The 14,298-nt window shown below is 39.2% G+C and overlaps 1 protein-coding gene across 16 annotated transcripts in view; it reads right to left on the bottom strand.

Moving 5' to 3' along the window:
* THRB (thyroid hormone receptor beta) overlaps window positions 1-14,298 on the bottom strand; it is a 371,482-nt gene that overhangs the window by 196,175 nt on the left and 161,009 nt on the right. Inside the window, exons 3-4 of one of the 16 annotated variants that reach the window (XM_050779466.1) lie at window positions 2,043-2,180; window positions 6-144 (exon numbers count right to left, since the gene is read on the bottom strand). The exons of 14 other annotated variants lie outside the window; for them this stretch is intronic. In XM_050779466.1, the coding sequence (XP_050635423.1) occupies window positions 6-39 (34 nt within the window). In that variant the 5' untranslated portion in view covers window positions 40-144; window positions 2,043-2,180. The remainder of the gene's footprint in view (window positions 1-5; window positions 145-2,042; window positions 2,181-14,298) is intronic. One more of the 16 variants, XM_050779474.1, reaches the window with a different exon arrangement.

Genomic DNA, 14,298 nt, shown 5'->3' with positions numbered 1-14,298 from the left:
AATACCTATGGTAGCAATGTTGGGTCCTCCTCTGTGCATTGTTTACCAAGGCCATGCCATGGGGATACCACACTAGGGATGTGGCTGAGGAATTTTCACATCTGACTAAGCTGAGATGATTGTACAATTATACATCACTTCTCTCTGGAAAGAGAAATAGTTAGGATTCCTTAAAAGGGTTAGTAATCCCTTAAAAACCATTGCACATGCAGTAGCCTGAACCAATAATTTAAAAGCTTCTACATGACATTCAAAGTTTATGACTCACTTATATTAGGTGAAAATGCAAAGGAGTATGCATCTTAAAGCTACAATGAGAGACTATTACATATCCACTATAATGACTAAAATTTAAAAAGACCAGCATTATCAAGTATTGTAGAAGATATGGAGCAACTGAACTCTCTTACACTGTTGGGGGCACTGTAAATTTCTATAACCACTTCGGAAAGCTGATTGAAAGTTTTTAATAAAATTAAACATATATCTACCCTATAGCCTAGCAAATCTTTCCCGAGATTTATATCCAAGAGAAATGCATATGTCCACCAAAAGACAGTCCCAAACTGGAAACAACCCAGTTTTCTGTAACACAAGAAAATGAATAAACATACTATGGTATATCCATGTACTCAATACTACTCTGCAATAAAAAAAAAATACTGACATATGTAACAACAGGTATGAATCTTACAAATGTTATATTGAGCAAAAAAATGTCAAATACAAAGAATGTGTATTATGTAATATGTAAAAGAAGCTCAATAACAGATAAAACATTTATCAATGGTGATGAAATTCAGAAAAGTGGTAACCCTGGTATGGGGCAGGCAGTGACAGAGAGGGGCACGGGCAACCTTCAGGGTTGCTGGAAATGTTTTGTATGTTCTTCTAAGTGGTAGTTACTTGGGTATACAACTACATAAAAAAGTGGAGCCTTATATGCTTTAGCACATGCATGTTATAGCATACTAAACAGTTTTCATAAACTCGATGGACAGATCCCCTAGACGAGCAGAAGGGACAAAACACCCCATCACTCATATAAAATTCAGAGAATGGGTCATATACCCCCTTGTTTGTTCAGGGAAAAAGATCATCACTGAGAAAAAGCTGACACGTGTTCCAATGGAGCTGGCATGGTTGTGGAGCACAGCATTATGGCAAACTCAGTGTATTCAAACAACTGAGGGCAAGGACATCCACTGCTCTGGATGTCACACCTGTAGCCTAACTCCCTTTTGGGGATGAGTGGACATCTCAGCTGTACTCTCTATTATGGGAGTCTAGCAACAGAGGCCCTTCTCAGTCATATACTTTCAGTCAAGTCATTGCTTTGGGTGCCACTTTTTTGAAAGTCATTTTGTAAAAGAATAATGCTAAAACCCTCCGAAGAGTGTAAGTATACTAAACCCAGAAGCGAGAAAATAAAAAAAAGAAAAAAAATTTGCAGAAATGTGAGGTGACTAAAAGATGATCAGAAATCTCAAATACTTGAAGTCTGCTGTGTCTGCCAGGCCTGTCCAATAGAAAGGAAAGAGATGCTCCAGAAAAATGTATTGTCTTCTCTTTACCAAACAGGGCTTTGGCTCCTAATGAGAGTTGAACCGGATTATCACATGAGGACCTGCAGACCTTCTTTTACTCTTTCAGTGTTTCTCAACAAGGACATTATGGCATTTGGGGCAGGACAAATGTTTGGGTGCAGGACTGTCCTTGTTCTGAATGTCCTAAAGGCCAGTAGCATCCCAGCCCTTCCATCACTGTGATACCAACAAAATGTATGAACATGTTTCTGAGTTGAGAACTAGCACTGATGTTTTTGGCAGAAGACTTAATTGGCATCCTGATGGCCTAATCCACCCTGAATTAGAATCTACAGTCTTCTGGTTGGTGTTTCTAGTATTAAATATCAAGAATAAATATCTAATGTTAAATATAATATTAATAACAAATTAGTCAACATTTGACAAAAAAAGAGGGAGGACTTTGCTCAAAGGTCCAAATTTCCAGTTCCTTAAGAAGTGACTCATTGAACTTACCCACCCAACCTTTGCTGGCATTTGCATTTGCAATCTTGGACTTGAAGCCTATGTGGCAGGAAGGTCAAACAGCCAGGCACTTATTTCCTTTCTCCTCTGTCCATTGGGTCTCACCAATTAGATTGTGAAAGGAGGAAGCTAGCAGAAAAGATGATAGAAGGAGCCATCTCTTTAAGGCCTGGAGCAGAGCTCATCTAAGCCACCACCCCAGTCTCTTTCTCTTACCAACCCTTTCCCCCAGGAGGACAGAGTTTCAGGTGTATCTTCTGGCAAACAGAGCCAGGGAAGAAAAATCAGCAGAAGAAAAGAAATAATTCTGAAGTTCATGAACCTTATCAAAGTGAATGACTTTGCCCAGTTTTACACCCCCAGTCTCCATCTCACTGTGCAGGCTTAAATAACACAACCAGTTGTGTTACTATAATGACCTAATAGAACATCTCTGAAGATTCCACTTCATTCCTGCATCCATTCAGAGGAGGCCCAAGAGCAGGGCCTCTTCATCTGGTTTGCAGATCCCTAGGCAGTGTATCCCGAAGAGTGACATGAAAGATAAGTTTAGGGGGTAGGTTTACGAATTTTTGAAAGAATAATACTAATTTTTTACAGTTATCTTTTGCTTTTAATAAATGACACATTTTTCATTTATATAAATAATATAGCTTCCTTTTAAAATAATTTATGTAAATCCAAAAGGTCAACTATAAAAAAATGTGAGACTGGGGATGAAATTATGGCAGTTTGGGATGATTTTACCTCAGAAGGGTCTAAGATGGGCTTCTAAGATTTCATAAATTCCTTGAAAATTTATGGGGGATTGTATGCTAATATAATTTTTTTTTCTGGGAGGAAGGTCCACAGCTTTCATAGGGTTCCCCTAAAGAACCTTGAGTCCAAAATGTTAGGAATGATTGTCCTAGAATCAATGCTGTGCTGTTCAACACTGTAGCCACTAGTCACTAGCCACGCATAGCTACTAGACACTTCATACTTGCCTAGTTCAAATGAGATGTGCTGTAAGTGTAAAATACACTCTAGATTATGAAGACTTAGCATGAAAAAGAGAATGCAGAATGTCTCATTAATAATTTTTCTACTGGTTACTTGTTGGAATACTATTTTATATATTGAGTTAGAAAATGTAGTATTAAAATAAATTTCACCTGTTTTTTTTTAAATGTGGTTATTAAAATAAATTTCATGTGTTTTTTTAAAATGTGGTTACTAGGAAATTTAAAATTACATATGTGAGTTAGATTTGTGGCTCACTTTATATATTTAGTGGACAGTACTGGGTTATAGTATAAGGCCAAGAAAAATAAGATAATCTCAGAAGTCCAGTACAAATTAGAATTATGAATATATTTTAAGGCAAATTTATAATGAAAGAAACTAGAGATAAATTTTGAGAAAACATGAACTTTTATAAAACGGATTTGGAGAGAAACAATTATACAGGTATACATTTCACTTTGTCCCCTTTGTCACTTAGCCAGGAAAATAAACCAGTAGTAGAAGCTTAAACTGTTCTATTCTTTCAAATTAAAACTATGGTTTCCAAAGATTCGAATGAAGGTAGAAAACAGTAATGGTTTTAAAGTTCCTGGGAAAAGTAAGTAAATGATTTAAGTATCTTTTTTTTGTTGTTGTTTAATATAATCTATATCCACCAAATAACAAAGAGTTTATTGTATTTGCTTTGGGCCAGGACCACCACCCATCTCTGTTTTATGGCCCCTCACTAGGGTAATTAAAGTGTCTAAGTCTTTTAGAGGAACTCCTGAAACTCCTTTCTTTGCCTGGACGGCAGCTTTCATCTCTGGGTCTGTACATCTTGGGGCATTACGATCTCTCTTCAGCATTTCCTTTCTGAACTGAAAGCTGATTCCTTCAATGTATAGTTGCTCAGGTGCAAAGGAATACTATTGTGAATTGTTTTCTTTTCCATTGTTATTATCAAGGCAATGGCTCATCTAGATCCTTCTACTCAAAGTCATTTCTTATTATAGAAGCTTGTATTTTCTATGGCTGAGCAATATGTGGGAATAGTCTCACAATCACTTTATTGCACAGTCCTGCATCTAATCTTTCACAGAAAACCGCATACGCATCAACTTTTTACCTTCAACTTCTACTCTCTTTGAATTTTAATGGAGAAAACAGCTACTTTTCATTAACAACATATTAAATAAAAACATAAGTCACTTAGTAACGTGGCCGTAATTGTAGTCCGCACATCCAAGATGTAAATGAACCAAGGCCAAGCTTAAATGAGAACACTAAAGGTCCATGTAATCTGCTGGTTGCTAAATGGGATATGCTCAAATCTTTGTTTCTTATTCCTGATTGCCAGAAAATTAAGTAGGTAAATGCTCTTACAATGAGCAGATTCAGTGCTGTATCTTTGCTGAAAAATATGTATTATACTATTTAGGATTAAATGAGAATTGTAAAATATGTATGATAGGATTTGGGATTAAATGGGAACATCAAAATGAAACCAATAAAATAGACAATTTCAGCAGGCTCCTAGGTAGTCAGGGCCTCTCTCTTCAGACTGTGTACTAAATTCCTGCTTCTTGCATTTGGCCCTCTGTCTTTTAGCATTTTACAGACAATAAGCAGCAGCAGCAGCAGAGAAAGAAGTCAAATACATAGTCTATCAGATGAAATTATTATTTGTTAATCACTCTCATGAAAGATTTGCTGGGGGAAAAAGGTTAAGCTTATTACTACATGGTGGTCCCTAGATTAAGTGAGATAGGTAGTTCATCACTGCTGCCTCAGACCCTGTTAACACTGATAACTAATGGCTGGCATGATGCCTGTCATATTAAATGCTTCCTCTCAAAGGAAGAAAAACAGCACTGAAAGAAAGTAATTGGTTCACTCTCTATTAATTGCAAATGGTTTTAAAAGAGCAAGGAGAGGCCGGTTGCAGTGGCTTATGCCTGTAGTCCAGGCACTTTGGGAGGCTGAGGCGGATGGATCACCTAAGGTCAGAAGTTCGAGATCAGCCTGGCCAACAGGGCAAAACCCCATCTCTATAAAAAATACAAAAATTAGCTGGGTGTGGTGGTGCCTGCCTATAATCTCAGCTACTCAGGAGACTGAGGCAGGAGAATCGCTTGAACCCAGGAGGCAGAGATTGCAGTGAATTGAGATGATGCCACTGCACTCCAGCCTGGGTGACAGAGTGAGAGACTCTGTCTAAAAAAAGCAAGGAGAACACTTGCTGTTGTCTTTGATGATCAGGCTAAATATAGCAATCCCTGTCTGTTTTTCCTCATTGATTAACAACAATTTCAAAGGTATGTTAGTGTGCCAAATGTTTGAGGTAGAAATACAAAATTTTCTAACATGTAATAAATCATAATACAGAAACAGTCCAGAAATGATACCACCCATTGCCTTCAATAATGAAAACAATAATATGAGAACAAAACCCGCTAAGTGTTGAAAATGGGTTTCAGGACTGATAGCCTTCCCTCTCTGCCTCTGCCTTTCTCCTCTTTAATGAAAGTCAAATTCCTCTTATTCTTCTAGGTTTCATACAAATTCTAATGCCCTCAGTAAAGGATTCACAGATCACTGCAATCCACCATCATCTTTCCCTCTTCTTAATATCTTCAATCTGTGATATCTGCCCCATTCATTTGCAGTTGCCAAAATACAAATAATAATGAATAACAAGAATGATTGTTCACCTTTTTGTGAATACGTATCCTGATCTCCCCCCACCTCCATCACCACAGTTAGTTACAATTTTCTTTTTATTTTTTGAGATGAAGTCTCACTCTGTGGCCCAGGCTGGAGTGCAATGGCGCTATCTCAGCTCACTGCAACCTCCGCCTCCCAGGTTCAAGTGATTCTCCTGCCTCAGTCTCCCAAGTAGCTGGGATTATAGGTGCCCACCACCAGGCCTGGCTAATTTTCATATTTTTAGTAGAGAAGGGGTTTCACCATGTTGGCCAGGCTGGTCTCAAACTTCTGACCTCAGGTGATACACCTGCCTCAGCCTCCCAAAATGCTGGGATTACAGGTGTGAGTCAACGCTCCTGGCCAGTTACAACTTTCTTAAGGGAATTGGCTGTACTTTTCATACCTCCCACTGGCATAGCATGGTATTTTGCATAGAGAAAAGCTTAGTAAATATTTATTTGACAACGTGTTTTCCCAAAGGGAGCTAGTAAATACTTGTTCCCTCTGTTATTAAGTAAACTCCCAAACCAGAAATTGTTTGGCCTTGGTATGGTTTCTTCACTAGAAGCTGTCCAGTCTTTTTTTTCTTTTTTTTTTTTTTGAGACAGAGTCTCGCTCTGCTGCCCAGGCTGGAGTGCAGTGGCGCAATCTCGGGCCACTTCAACCTCTACCTCCTGGGTTCAAGTGATTCTTCTGCCTCAGCCTCCTGCATAGCTGGGACTACAGATGCATGCCACCACGCCCAGCTAATTTTTTAATTTTTAGTAGAGGCAGGGTTTCACCATATTGGCCAGGCTGGTCTCGAACTCCTGACCTCATGATCTGCCCGCCTCAGCCTCCCAAAGTGATGGGATTACAGGCGTGAGCCACTGCTCCCTGCCAAAGCTATCCATTGTTTAGAGTGGACTTCTCATATGGTTGCCATTGAGAGTGTTCATAAAATAAGTCAACATAACATAGGAATGAACAACTACAAAAACTTGTGTTTAGAATAAGGTAGGTAATTAGATGATTTTGTGAAAGAGACGAACATTTTTTGATGAACTATTTTGTTCACCCAAGTAAATGCTCAGGGACCTCCTGGCCCTGCCACCCCCATTCTCCCACTTCTAATGGATATATTTAGGAATTAAGAAATTTGAATGTTGTTTCTAATTCAATCAAAGAGTTGCTGTAAGAGTATTGGAAAATCCTAATAGTAAGGGTTTAAATCATTCATCAGTAGACAATGGAATAAACCAGACATTTGAATCAGATCCTAAAGGATACATTTACATGGGTTAAAATTTGAAACCCTAGGACAAAAAATGACCACACAAAAGCAATTAATATTCACTTAACTGATAGATACTAAGCACCTACCATGTGCCAGGCACCATTCTAGGTACTTGGGATATAAATGTAAATAAAACAGACAAAGGCTCCTGTGTCCTTATTCTCAAGGAGCTTACATTTTAGTGGATAGAAAGTAACAACAAAATAAATAAACTATATTTTATGTGAAAAGGTGAAAGATGCTATGGGATCAGAACTGTCAAGAGCTGTCCTTGTTGGGGATCTGAAGTGACCGATAGAGTGGACTTCAATGAGAGGATAAAATTCAAATTAAGACTTGCAACAGGTGAGGGAGTGAGCCCAACAGGCATATTGGTGGGACATCTGAGAGTGTTCCAGGCAGAGGGAACAGCTATCTACTGCTAGAGCAAAGATAAATGAGAAATTAGAACAACACATTTACAATGCATGAGATGGACAAAGAGATAATATCCTTAATAAAGAAAAAAAGAGTTCTTAAAAATCATTTTAAAAAATCAATATCCTATAGAAAATGGGTGCATGACATCAACAAATAATCCTTTAATCAAGGACAACAAAAAGTGAAAAATGTCCAGCTTTACAAATAATCAGTAAAGCATACATTAAAGCAACCTCACTATTGGGGTTCCCAGTTTGTGAAGATTAAATAATGTTGGTGAGGCTGTAGGAAGGCAGACATTCTTCTGCAATGCTAATGGAAGCATAAAATGACACAACGTCTTATAACATAATTTTACTATGTTTATCAATCGCCTTTATTTTAGAAACACTTCTTATGGAAATAATCAGAAGTTAAGACAAAATGTATATATAAGTATATTTACTGCAGCAATATGTATACTAATATTTAAAGACAAGTGATTAATACCTAGATATCATCCAAACTGAAGTCTGCAGCCCAGGAAATATCCGTGAACATCTAATGCCTCCACATGAATATTCCACAAATACCTCAAACTCCAAATGTCCAAACCCAAACTCACCTTCTCCAGTCCCTATTCCAGCCCTTAGATCTCTTTCTCTTGTCTTCCTAGTTCAGTGAATGTCACCTACTTACACTCACTGCTTAAGACACAAACTCAGGACTCGTCCTTGATAGCTTCTCTCTTGCTTCCCACATTCTGTCAATCCCCATTCTTTGTCAATTCTACTTCTGTAATATTTCTTGACTACATCCATGTTCTCCATTCACACTGGAACTGCCCTGGTGCAGCCCTCACCATTTTAAACTTAGGCTAATGAATAGCTGCTTACCTGGTCTGGTCCACTGTGGCCAATCTCACCTCCAACCTGACTGTCTTCCTTGCCCTATAGGACTCTTTCTTTTTTTTTTTTTTTTTTTCAATTAATTACTTAAGTTAATTTTTATACTTTAAGTTCTAGGGCACATGTGCACAACGTGCAGGTTTGTTACATATGTATACATGTGCCATGTTGGTGTGCTGCACCCATTAACTCATCATTTACATCAGGTATATCTCCTAATGCAATCCCTCCCCTAGCCCCCCACCCCACGACAGGCCCTGGTGTGTGATGTGACTCTTTCTAAAATATAAAACTGGATCAAACCATTACTTTGTTTAAAATTTTAAAATGGTTCCCTACTGCTATCAGATTAATATCCAAACACCTTAGACTTTCATGATCTGACTCCTGATGGTCAACTCTCTTGTCCTGCCAGCATGAATCTTTCTTCTTTTTTTTTTCTTTTTGAGACAGGGTCTCCCTCTGTCACCCAGGCTGGAGTGCAGTGGCAGGATCATGGCTCACTGCAGCCTACAACTCCTGGGCTCAATGTATCCTTCCACCTCAGCCTCCCATGTAGCTGGGACTACAGGCATGCACCACCATGCCCCCCTAATTTTTTGATTTTGTAGAGATGGGGTCTTGCTATGTTGCCTAGGGTGGTCTCAAACTCCTGGCCTCAAGAGAGCCTCCCACCTTGGCCTCCCAAAGTTATGAGATTACAAGCATAAGCCATTGCACCTGGTCCAGTCTGAGATCTTAAACTCCATCTACTACCATCTTTTTACAAATTACATTTCATGTCTTTGCATATTCTACTTCCCCTGCCTGTCCTCCTATATCTTTACTGTTGGCCAGATAACTTCTCTTCACCTGTGTAGACTCAACTGAGGTATCCTATCTTCCAGGAAGCCTTGCCTGACTCCATGCCCCCAATTCATTTTTGGGTTTCACTGTTCTATTGATCTCTCAAAGAACATCACGCATATTTATATCATAGCATGTATTATACTGTTGTGCACACGTTGCTTTGTTTCTTTGGTAATTCTTTTGACTGCCACATCTAGCTAAGCTGTAGTACTCCAGTAGGCACAATTTACACAGTGTCCAACCTGCACAACCGTATTGAACAATCATGTATCCTTTCCACCATAGACAGATCATCTTTATACATCCATGCACAATAAGTGGCCCAGTTCAAGTGCTAGAATAGAGACGTTTATATAACAGACATTTGTTTAATGAAGGAAAAAGTGAGCAATCAACAAAACTCTAGTTGTCTTGATGAAAAATTCTTTCAGACCAGTGATTCTCAAAGTGTAGTCTCTGGATAAGCAACATGCATCACTGGGGAACTTGTTAAAATGCAGATTCTCAGGCCCCACTACAGACCTACTGAATCCGAGACTCTGGCAATGGAACCCAAGACACTGTTTCAACAAACCCTCTAGATGATTCTAACACATGCTTTACTTTGAGAAACACTATCTTAGACTGCACAAAACTGAAAGTAAAGATTTCTTTCAAGGGCTCAAATCACTTTGCCTATAAGAAGGTCACTTACTTAATTTTTTAAAAAGTTTAAAGGATAAGGCATTTCACACATTCAAGGTATATAAAACAATATTACAGACACCCATGTACCCACCATTCAGATCTGTGGGTATTTGATCCATCACCCTAAAAGAAATAAAACAGCAAAACACTACCAACCCATCTCTCTTTCTCCCCTCTCTCTCATCTCTCACCAAGCTAACTACTCTTTTACAGTTGGTGTGTGTTTTTCCCATGCATGCTTTTATACTTTTACTACGTAAGTGTGTAGGCATCTACTTATTAATGAGAGACTTTGTCCAGGATGTCAGAGCAGAAATCACAACACTTGCCCCAGCAAGCTGCATGGGAAGACACCTGGAGTAGCCAGCAGGCAGTGCCAACCAAACCTGCCCCTCTCCAGCATTTGGTGGGAAAAAACAGGGCTCACATGAGCTTTACAAAATGCAATCAGAGGGGGTTAAAATAAGAAAACCAACTTATACTTATTTAACTGTTGCTGGCTGTAAAAGCTAAAATAAAAAGTAGGTTTTGCCTTGAAGCTAAGGGTGTCAAACACACAGTACCAAGAAAGTTGTACTGAAAAACTTGGTCATTTTTGTGTGAATTACACACACAAGGGATGTGTGTGCCTGCCAGTGTATCATGCACCATGGATATAAAGAGTTCCAAAAGAGCTATGCTCTTTCTTTGGATATAAGGAGTTCTGAAAGAGCTGGCTTCAACTGTCAACACCATAGATGAGTCTTGATTTTGTCATCTGTAAAATGGCATTACCTGCTGTCTTATGGCTTAACAAAAGGGAGTGATGATGACTTGAGTGTTAATTTCTTTCTTATTTGGGAGCCTATAAGTTTATGAAAATATGATTACCAAACTCATAAGTCTACTCCTCCTAAAATTAAAAAATTAAAGTCAAAAAGAAAGAAGAAAAGAAGGGGAGAGAGCAGGGAAGGAGGGAATAAGAGAGAGAAAAGGGAGAACAAAACTTAATTACTATTTCCTCCCCATCCTGACTTTCCTACTTTATCCATCTTGGCTTCTTATGATGACTTCCTACTCATCTTTACAACCGGCTTCTTACGATGACTTCCTAGTCATCTTTACAATTTGTCTTTCTCACATTCTCTTTCAAAATCTGTAATTTAGCCTCTTTATCCAGGTGATTCTAAGGGATACTAAAGTTTGAAATCATTGCTATTGGTGTTATGGAGCCCTAAAAAAGGTTTTACACTGTTGTTTTTGTTTTATGTATGCGTGTGTGTATGAATATATATACAAATATAAAGTGTGTTTATATACATACACACACCTTCGTGTGGTGTGTGTGTGTGTTTAAACACAGTTCACAGTTTTGGATGGCAGCTAACGAATACACACATTCTCCTTGGTCAATTTACTCTACAAATTTGATCATATGCATCTATTTTCTACAAATTTGATCATATGCATCTATTTTCTCCTATCCCTGATACCATCTCACTAGTATCGAGCTTATCACCACAAACCACAGTACTCAAAACCACCTTTCATCATTCCCCTTTTAATCCGTCATACACTTGGCTACAAGATCAGTCCCTTGAAGCCCCACCTTGACCATTCCTCTCCGTACTTCTTCCAGTAGTTGACTAATTGTGACCAAGTCTGCCAGGTGTTTCTGCAATGTTCCCTCACAACCAAATCCCACTTTCATTCTGGGTGCAAGGTACCAAGCCACATTTTCCCACTTCTTTTGCAACTACGAGTGGGTAGATGAGATTGTAGATAGAAGTTGTTTGATGGGCATTCTGGTAAGACCTTCTAAAGAAGAAAAACACAGCTAGTAATGGGTGCCTTTTTCTACCCCTCCCCCATGTTGCTGTTGTCTAGAATTTATAGGTGAAGGCTAGCACCCCAGCAGTTATCTTGAATCAAGAGGAAATCTTGAGGATAAAGCCATATGCTAAGAACAGCAATGCAGAATGATAGAAGGTACCTGAGTCCCTACTGACCATAGAACCAAGCCCCCTACTTTAGAGAAAAAAACCTTTTTCTGTTTAAGTCACTGCTTTTTATGGTTTTCACTATGGGCAGGCCCCAAATAATACTTTGATCTCTTCACAAATTTAGCTATTTCTCCAATTTAGCCAATGTATTATGTTGGTATACTTTGCTCTATTGCTTCTCTTCCAAAGAACAGGGGCTTGTGGATAGAACCATCTGAGTTAAAGCCCAGCCTGGCCACTGTGACAGTGAAGTCTTTAGGCATTGCTCCTAACCATTTTAACCCAAGCTTCTTTGTCTACAAACAGGGAATAAAAATAATATACACATTGGGGTGTTTGTTATTTTTCTTTCAACCTGCTTTTAAATTGTTAATAGCTCAATAGCACCACGAGGGAAAACATTTGGGGAAAGGAAAAGGAGATAAAACTCAAACCCGGGCCAGGCGCGGTGGCTTACACCTGTAATCCCAGCACTTTGGGAGGCCGAGGCAAGCGGATCACGAGGTCAGGAGATTGAGACCATCCTGGCTAACACGGTGAAACCCCATCTCTACTAAAAATACAAAAAATTAGCTGGCCTTGGTGGCCGGTACCTGTAGTCCCAGCCACTCAGGAGGCTGAGGCAGGAGAATGGTGTGAACCCGGGAGTCAGAGCTTGCAGTGAGCGGAGATCATGCCACTACACTCCAGCCTGGGGGACGGAGCGGGACTCCATCTCAAAACAAAAACAAAAACAAACAAACAAAAAAACCCTCAAACCTGGATATAGTTTCTAACTTGTGAACAGCTCTTACAAGCAGTTTGGTGGATGAAAATGCATATTGTTTAAAACAAAGTGGAAAAATGTCAATAAATTGGGCTTTAACGATCGACATGTTACCCTCCCATTCTCATGAATAACTGGTGTCTGACTACACACATGTTACATTAGCCACTTGACCAAGGAAGGAAACAAGAGATAGAAAATAAATAAATAAATTTCAAGAACTTTGGCTCTAGGAGGATCAGTTGCCCAAAGTCCCTGGAATGGAGAAGACATATGATTTATATCTTGATATTTTCCATTTGGTTAAATTGGCTCTTAATGACTTGAAATAGGTCCTTTCAAATGGAATTGCAAAAAAGGAAATTCTGCTCAAACTCTTATATTGTGTAATTTCATTTCTGCTCTCATGCACATTAAACTAAACTGGTTGGAGAAAAATCTCTTGCTAAATTAAATTTGGTTTGATCAGGAAATTTGTGTGCATGTGCAGGCAAAGCACAGTGTGTGTGGGTTACAAAAATGTCCTGGTTATTTAAAGTGTTCTTTTTCATGGATGATTCAGTTTTACCATAGCTTCATTAGTGAACTAAATTTGTGTTAATGTGGATTTGTGTTGTGAGTGAAATAGGCTTTGGCCCTTTGTTGGGAAATCACTCAAGTAGTAGACATTTTGTCCTTTCTGAACAAAAATAATACAGCCTCAAAGGCTGGAACATTTGAGCATCTTCAAATCATTCCTTCTCCAGCTCCACATGACTCTTTCTTGCCATTTCCTAACGCCATCATCATTTCCTTTTCAAAAACCTTTTCCTTGCTCATCCCAGTCCCATTTCACTCGTCAGGCTCTAAAATGCAGAATTGGCCCCTCGGTCCCATCTGCCCTGGCCTATTTCCTTAGCTGTATTTCTGCCACAATAATTACCTTCCACTTTACTACCTGACTTCTTCTTCTTCTTCTTTTTTTTTAGATGGAGTCTTGCTCTGTCACCCAGGCTGGAGTGCAAGGGCACCATCTTGGCTCACTGCAAGCTCCGCCTCCCAGGTTCATGCCATTCTCCTGCCTCAGTCTCCCGAGTAGCTGGGACTACAGGTGCCCGCCACCACGCCTGGCTAATTTTTTGCATTTTTAGTATAGATGGGGTTTCACCGTGTTAGCCAGGATGGTCTTGATCTCCTGACCTTGTGATCTGCCTGCCTCGGCCTCCCAAAGTGCTGGGATTGCAGGCGTGAGCCACCACACCCAGCCCCTACCTGACTTCTAAAACTCACAATAGCAAAATTTAAATGAAGTTTTTCAAAGTATTTCAGGGCAAGGAAAGTGCTTTTTAGAGGGTCAAAATGCCCTACTGCAATAACACAGGTACAGAGCCCATTATTTGATAGTTCTTGATGCCTGCTGAAAGCTAAAAGCCTGAATTTGCAAGTAGCCTGTTTGACAGGTACCACTGAAGGCCTGTCTTTCAACCTCAATCACCAGAAGTTCCACTCTGCTAAGATATATGAGAAGCCTGCATTTTATAGGGCATTTAAAAAGCAGTCAGACGAGTCAGAGCAGAGGATTAAAAAATTATGAAGAATTTGTATTTGATGAATACTGTTAATAGCGCATGTTAAAGTAATGCATGACAAAAATGAGGTTTATATCAGTGAAGTACAGATTACTGAACAACATACAATCCCAAATTAA

Source organism: Macaca thibetana, chromosome 2 (assembly GCF_024542745.1).
Source record: "Macaca thibetana thibetana isolate TM-01 chromosome 2, ASM2454274v1, whole genome shotgun sequence".
In the NCBI taxonomy this organism is placed as follows: domain Eukaryota; kingdom Metazoa; phylum Chordata; class Mammalia; order Primates; family Cercopithecidae; genus Macaca; species Macaca thibetana.
Note: the sequence above shows the minus strand (reverse complement) of the source record. Positions and strands in the feature narration are given on the sequence as shown.